We start from the raw sequence: 7,692 nt of genomic DNA on the forward strand, positions 1-7,692 counted from the left end.
ACAGCCGTTCATCCCAGTGGATTCTAAATGTTGCATGTCGCTGTGTGGTGACGGAAGATGGTTATCCCTGGCAGCCTTTTTGCTGTCAGGAGTTACACAGAGTTGGCAGAGGGTTTCCTGTGGATGGAGAGGTTGGTTTTTCTTGGCTGACAGGTGTTTCCTTCTTGGGTAAATACTCTGCAACCTGGGGGTTAATGTGAGGTGTTGATTAGCAGCCACTTGTGTCCACCCTCTTCCTTTCGTCCCCTAGAGGGACTCCAAATGCATCGTCCCTGCATTTTAGGAGCCTTAGGGGGATCTGCTTTCCTTAGGAGATCTGCAAAGGCTGGCATTTCCACATCTAAGAAACCTCCATCCGTTTTGGCAGAAGTAGACTCGTGGCTACTGAGTGCTGAGGCAGTGCTGAAAGTGCCTCGAAGTGGGATCCTGTATATAAGGTCCTGTATGACTCAAGCAGAGCCTCCCATTCCCAGGGCACTGCTCTGGTAATGCTGCTGATGAGAGGAAGTGTACAGACTGTTTAAGATGTGAGATTCTTCCTTTCTTCCTCTTGTTGACATGTTTATATAGCATGCAGTGTCTTAATCAGGAGACAGTTTGTTGATGCTTATTTCAAGCAACAGGGGTAATGAACTTGTGGGTTATGTGTATGATCACATCCAGGCCAAGCAAAGTTGTTGCTGCTGCACAGGGCAAGCAAACTAAATCTGGAATAAGATCACTGGTAAAGAGGTGAGTAAACTGAGAATGGCAGAGGTGTAAAGCTTGTGACACAAAAATCCCATGGGTCTGATACTAGTGCTTGTATTGCATTAAGGCTTCTTTTTTATTAACTGAAAGGAAAAGGTTCCAATTCTGTACAGGGAGTAATTGTGTGTCATGAACGCTTCTTCCAGTGCTTAGTTCTGGGATGTATGCAGTAACACAGACCCTAATCCAGCTAATGCCAGGTCTCTGGGTCACAGTTGCTGCCAGATGCACCAACCAAGCAGCTGCAGCCCTCTGCATCTCTGTGGCCAGGAGGAAATGGCTCACTTCCTTCCAAACCTTCTAGGGCAGCAGCCCGCAAAACCTCAGGCTGATGGCTCTTCTTGGTTGGTTTTGCTGGCTTTCTGAAGGGCTGATGCTGAGTGACTCCCAGCCAAGTGCCCCAGCGATCAGACACTGCAAGGACTAAGAGCATCAAGCAGTTGCAGAGGAAACGTCTTGCTGAGCAGTTTTAACACAGAATACTTTTTAAAACAGTAACTGAAAGAAAATTATTAGTCACACTTCCATGAATATAAGGCTTTTTGTTTGTAAAACATTAGCATAAGTTCTTAGCAAAAGCTGCAGCAACATAACTAAAGGAGCAGAGCAGGCATAGGTATAGGTTCTATAGACAAGATTTCCACACAGATGAGGAAGCTGAATTCATTATGCCCCACAATGGCCCCAGGAGGTAGCGAGTTGTTGCACTGATGCTGTGCACATCTCTTGGAGGCAGTGCGAGTACATGCACAAGAACCAACTGTGCATAGCAGAAACTGTCAGCAGGATGAGGCCCAGGGTGTGGGTCTGCACTGGATCTTTGTGGGACCAGGAGAAGGGAATTACTTTGATGGGCCCCCAGATACTCAAAGTGGATGAGATGGGACAGATGTGATGACCTACCCACCCAGGAAGGTCACCTTGCAGCACTGAGGCATGTCCATGTCCCAGGGTGGTCGTGCTGCCCACAGGTTGGACAGGGCAGCCTTCAAAGCTGCTGGAGGCTACCGCAGTGGGCACCTGGGTTTTGTGTTCCTTGCATTCGTCACTTCCGATGTAAAACACTTTTGAAAGTAAAGCATCACCACTAATCATAGCAGGAGCCTTAGGAAAGACTGTTCTCGGGCCCTGCTTCGATCCCACGTGCTCTGAGATAAATGAGTGGTGTTGTCGGGTGGATGATGTGCTTGGTGGTGCAGTCACTGAGGCCACGGGGCTGGCACTGGCCTTGCCCATCCACTGCAGCTCTGTACAAGTCCGGGTCTGTGCTGCCGGGATAGGCTCTGCCGTGCCAGAGCTGCAGAGCCGTGCAGGCTGAGGGAAGGAAATGCGCAGAGAAAATAGGGCAAGGGAGGAACGGAATACTTCCTAATCTGCGGCGACGCCTGCCGCGCTGACCGCAGATCCTGAAGCGAGATTGAATGAGTAATCGGGGCGTCGAGCACAATTAAGCCGAGGGCTGACCCATGCGTGCTTAGTGTGCTTTGAGAACGGCCCTGGCTGTAACGATAGAGGAGGCTTTTTGCGCGTCTTCTCTTGTCCCCCTCCTTCCACCCACCCCCCGTCTGTAACCCATTTCTCCGTGACACCGCTGCGTGCTGACCCCGCGCCGCTGCCTCGGCCCGAACTCGGCCGGGGGGAGTGGAGGAAATCTGCATAAAGATACGGTGCCGCGTCCAGTTCGTGCGGCTCTGAAAGCTTTGACACTTTGAGAGAGAGGGCAGCTTCATTTCCACGGCTCCCGCATTCCTGCTATTGTACAGTAAGAGCTGCAGAGCGGTGTGCTTGTGTTTCCGACTCCCGTGAAGTTCCCTCTGCGCAGGGCGTGCCTCGAACAGCTTCAAAAGAACCAACTCCTACAAAAGGAAAAAAGAAACTCAAGTAGGCTTGAACATACAAAGAGAGGAGAAAGGAGAGAGAAAAGGGCCGGGCGGCGTTGAATGCAGAATGAGCTCAGCCGGCCCCAGGAGTTCTCCATCCCTTACATTTATCTTATTCTGGGGGAGCAGCGGCGAGCGCGCACCGCCCCGCGCCTTTGGCTTTGGCACTGAGCGTGCGACGCGGAGAGCGGCGGCCCCCAAAGCAGTATTTCCCCCCCCCGCTCTGAGCAACGCTGGACGTGGAACCGGCTCCGCGTGCCCGTATCCAGGCGCAGTGCAGAGGCTCGGGCGGCACTCAGGTGCACGCGGAGGGACGGGCGGCACGTCCCGCTCGGCTCCGAGGCGCTCCCCCCACCCGAGGGCTCCGCTTTGCCCCCGTCCGCCCGGGGCAGCGGCGCGGGACGGGCGCCAGGCGCGCGCCTCCCCGGGCGGAGCGGCCGCGCGTGCCGCCGCTCCCCCCGCTCCGCCGCCCTCCCCGCGCCCCGCGCGCCATTGGCTCCCCGCACGCGCCGGCCCCCCAGCCGCCCGCGCCATTGGCCGCCCCGACACGCGACCGGCGCGGGGAGGGGTGGGGCGCTAAGGAAGGGAGAGCGGGGAGGGGGGGGGGAGCGGGGGAGCCGGGACGGGACCCCGGCGCGTGCCGCTCCTTAAAGGGGGGCGCGGCGCACGGCCGACACCGGAGACGGCGGCCGCCACGCGCGAGGCGGGCGGGCAGCAGGCGGGCGCCGCTGGCAGCCGTCCGTCGAGCCTCGCCGTGCCTCGTCCCATGGGCGCCGAGGCCGAGCCATGAGCCTGCCGCGGGCCGCCGCCGAGTGGGTCGAGGACGGGCGGGAGCCGGAGCCGCTGCTGGGGCCGGAGGCGGGCGGCTGCGGCTTTGCCCCTGGCTGGTTGGGCGTGTGCTGCGCCGCACGCGTGCCCGCCGCGTCGTCGCGCTACCTGCTGCCCGCCGACGAGGAGGACGAGGCGGCCGTGGCGGGGGGCGCGGCGCGGCGTACCGGCGGGAGCAGCCCAGGGGGAGCGCGGGGCGGCGGCGGGCGGCCGCGGGGCGGCGGCGGCGGCGGGGCCGGGCCGCGGGCGCAGGTGAGCGGCGTGCAGAAGCAACGGCGGCTGGCGGCCAACGCGCGGGAGCGGCGGCGAATGCACGGGCTGAACCACGCCTTCGACCAGCTGCGCAATGTCATCCCCTCCTTCAACAACGACAAGAAGCTTTCCAAGTACGAGACGCTGCAGATGGCGCAGATCTACATCAGCGCCCTCGCCGAGCTGCTGCACGGGCCCCCCGCGCCCCCCGAGCCGCCCGCCAAAGCCGAGCTCCGCGGGGCCCCCTTCGAGCCGCCCGCGCCGCCCCCTCCTCCGCCGCCCCGTGCCTCGCCCCCCGCGCCCGCCAGGACTCGCTTCTCCCCGGCGGCGGCCGCGGGCGGTTTCGCGGCGCAACTCGAGCCGCTGCGCTTCCCCTCTTTCCCTGCGCAAAAAGCGCCTTCTCCCGCTCTGCTCCTGGGGCCGCCCGCGCCGCAGCAGCCCGAGAGGAGCAAAGCGTCGCCGCGCTCTCACCGCAGCGACGGGGAGTTCTCGCCGCGCTCCCACTACAGTGACTCGGACGAGGCCAGCTAGGGGGCTGCGGGGCCGCGCCTCCCACCTGCCCGCTGCCTCCGGGGCCGCGTCGTTACGCCGCCGCGCAGTCGCTCCTCTCAGAGTTTCCGTTGCCCAGAAGTCGCTGCCGTCCCTTCCTGCCAACGCGGGGCGAGCATCGCCGCGACGTCCGCCCCGTGCCGTCCCCGCAGAACGCACCCCGCAGACGGCGCTCCCTGCGAGAGCGCGGCGCAGAGCACTTTATCAGCGGCGGAGACGGAGGCGCGGAGGAGAGCCGCCGACTGCCAAGAGAAGCCCCGCGCCGCGGTGGGCGCCGATCCGGAGAAACGCGAACTCTTCGCTCGTGTCAAACTTTTATGTTCGTTTTATTTCGCTTTTGTGGTAATAGGAAACTTATTTATTACGGAGTGTTTGCTACTATTTCTGCTTTCTGGTTGTTTGTTTTTTGTTGTGTTTTTTTTTTTTTTTAAACAAAACTTTTCTACGACGAAAATCGTTTATTTGAATTTTAGCCCAGCCAACTGCCACTGGTTTATGTATTTTTTTTTTTTTTTCCGAGATCAAATAAAGATGGAAAAATAAAAAGGCGAAGCAAAGCTGCGGTTCCCCCTTCTCCCCGCACACTCCGTGCCAGGACGTGGCCCCGTCCTCGCAGCACGCGGAGCACCCCGCCTTCCCCCCCTCCCCACGCCGAAATGGGCAGCGAGTGCAGCCCGCCGCAGGTAGTCCCGCCAGTGGGGCCGGGCCGGGCAGAGCGGGCGCTGCCCGAGTCGTGCACCTGTCCCGCGGTAACCAGCAATCGCTCGGCCCTCGGCACAGAGCGGCCGCACGGGGCCGGGGCGGCCCCACAGGGTGAAGAGTTCAGCGGGACAGTTTCCCCCCCCCCTTCTCCCTTCCCAAAGCGCTGGAGGAGGGAGCACCTTTCGTTGCCGGGGCCGTGTCTTGCCGGTGGGAGGGGGGTGGAGGGGAGAGGAATGCGGCGAGGAGGAAGTTTAATTTTTTTGGAGAGGTGGGGGACCAGAGCTTTATTTTCTTTTACTTTCTTTCATGGTGTTGGTTTATTTGTTTCCTCTCTCTCTCCTTTCGTTTCGTACTCTCTCGTTGTGTTTTCCTCCCCACGAACCGGCGGCGGTACTTCTGTCGGCACGATGCGGCCGGGCCGCGCAATTGGAGCGCAACCATCGCGCATCCGCCCTCCGCCCTCCCGGCACCGGGGTTCCCCCCCGACAGCGGAGCGCACCAGATCCTCAGCTCTCGTTGTCTGAGGTTGGTTTTTTTGTTTTTTTCTTTCTTTCTTTCTTTCTTTTTTTCTTTCTTTCTTTCTTTTCTTTCTTTCTTTTTTTTTTTTTTTCTTTTTTTTTTCTTTTTTTCCTAACACATCTCTGAAAGAGATGCGCAGCGCATTTCCATGTTAAGGTTCAGCCCCGGAGTTTGCATAACAACCGCTTGGCAGCCCCCTCTCACTCCCCCCGTTAACAAGCTGGAACGTAGAGCTGCAGGTTGCTCTAATCTCATTAATATTTTGGAAAGTTGAATATTGAGCGTTTCGGAGCGCTCATTCCCCATATGCCGGGCCGCTCCCGCTATGCTGGCTGCTTCCTTTCTCTCCATTATTAGCAATTAGCTCCTACCTTCCAAAGTGGGATCCAAGTATCCAAGATACTAGCAAAGGCATCAACTCTGCCGTGCAAGCTAAGCACGCTCCCAAACAAACAAAGAGACAACATTTCTTTAAGTAATGAAGATGGATAAATCGCTTTATTGAGCTCGCGACAGTGTTTGTTTTGCACGGACGAGCGCAAAGTTTGCGAAGTGGAGAGCGCGCACTTCGCTGCTGCTTTGCTTTGTGCCATTTTTATCACTTTTTGAGGCATTTCCTTAATGCGAGTGCGTTCGGTTTTGATCAAATACTCCTTTTTCTTCGAGGTGCGGTTCTCCAGCTACTGTTTGCCCAACCTCTAGCCCCGGGGATAGAAAGAAGGAAGGAACAGGGGAGAAAGGGTTAACACCGGCGCTTCTTAATTAGAGCGGGGCGGACAATGCGGCGGGGCGGCCCGGGGGGGGCTGGCCGCGCTCCCGGCCGCGGTGCGCCGTGTCTGGAGCGGAGCACGCGCTGTCAGCTGGTGAGCGCGGCGCGGCGGCCTTTCAGGCGGCGCCCCGGGGAGCTGCGGCCCGCGGGGAGCTCCGCTGTGCCCCGTCCCCGTCCCCGTCCCCGTCCCGGCAGCCCGCGCTCGGGTCTTCCCCCGGCCCCCTCCTCGCCTCGCCCGATAAGCGACCGGCCGTCGAAGAGGGATACAAAAGGGAAAAAGCAACGCCTGCTTGCGCGGGGGGGTCTCGTGTGTGTGTGTGCTCCCGTGGCTCCTCTCTAGCCCCGTGCACGCGTGGGGCGCCGGAGGAACTCTCGAGGGACTCTCGGCTCTCTCATCTGCTGCAAAGCGATGCGATAGGACCGCCGCTCCCCTGCAGGAATGTCACCCGCGGGGGCCGCGCAGAGCCCCCACGACCCCTCCCCGCCGAGGGCAACTCCCCGCTGGCTCGTCTCCGAGGAAAGCAGAGAGCCCCTTCCGAAGGGCTATCGGGTGGCAGAGGGACGCCTTTGGGAGCGCGGCCAGGACGTGTCAACACGGCGAAGCGTTTCCTCGCTGCCCCCGGTGCCTTTGTGCCGTGCGCTCCATCCCGCCCGTCTCGGGATGGAGACACGGGAGACCTTCACACCGGGCTGCAGCCGCTAGGAGCTGTGCCCCCTGCGCCAGGCAGGGAAACCGAGATCTGGGTCTAGGACAGCGACATTCGGGGCTGGGAAAACGAGTTTTGGGGCTGGCACAGCAAATCGCACTCACAACGGTCCAATTTTCAATTCATCCAAACTTCCTTCTTTATCGTTTGCTGTATTTGTGCTTAATCGCTATAATCCCCGTGTTCTCTCGCCCGCCCTGGTGCGCGCTCCCGCGCACAAGCCGGGATAGCGACGCGCACCCGAGCGGTGCTGCCGCTTTTTATGGAGCGGTTAATCAACTGCGCATCAGCGAGACAGCGCATCAGCCCATCTGCTTGATATATATTCAGGAGGGCTCCAGCCCTTTTGAAGTCTAATTTCTTCCCCGGGAGAACGCGCCGGGTAATTTACCATCATTTCATACGCATCGCGGCCACCGAATTAACCCTTTCCCCAAGCGCTGCCCGCACTGAATTTTCCTCCTGAAAACCTCCGGGTTCAATGCTACAAACTTGTCCGAGTGTCTCTTCGATGATGCTCATTGAAATAAAGAGACCTCAGCCCACCAGCATCGTAACCCCTTGGATTTGTTAGATTAGAAGGGAGGGGATGTTAAAGATCTGCTTGGGATAAGCAAACGCTTAGAACCGCCCATGCCAATGCGCATCATTTCATCCTCAACCAGCTACTGCTGGCTTTATTGTTAAGATCTTTGGGATATTTATTTATTCATTTATTTATTTATTTGTTTATTTA

General features: G+C 58.8%; 1 protein-coding gene across 1 annotated transcript; it reads left to right on the top strand.

The window, feature by feature from the left end:
* The first annotated feature begins 3,407 nt into the window (after positions 1-3,407).
* Positions 3,408-4,765, top strand: ATOH1 (atonal bHLH transcription factor 1). Its single transcript, XM_048942086.1, has one exon. It carries the CDS (start codon positions 3,417-3,419, stop codon positions 4,239-4,241), a length of 825 nt encoding a protein of 274 aa, XP_048798043.1. The 5' UTR covers positions 3,408-3,416; the 3' UTR covers positions 4,242-4,765.
* The last annotated feature ends 2,927 nt before the right edge of the window (positions 4,766-7,692 follow it).

Source organism: Lagopus muta, chromosome 4 (genome assembly GCF_023343835.1).
Source record: "Lagopus muta isolate bLagMut1 chromosome 4, bLagMut1 primary, whole genome shotgun sequence".
In the NCBI taxonomy this organism is placed as follows: Eukaryota; Metazoa; Chordata; class Aves; order Galliformes; family Phasianidae; genus Lagopus; species Lagopus muta.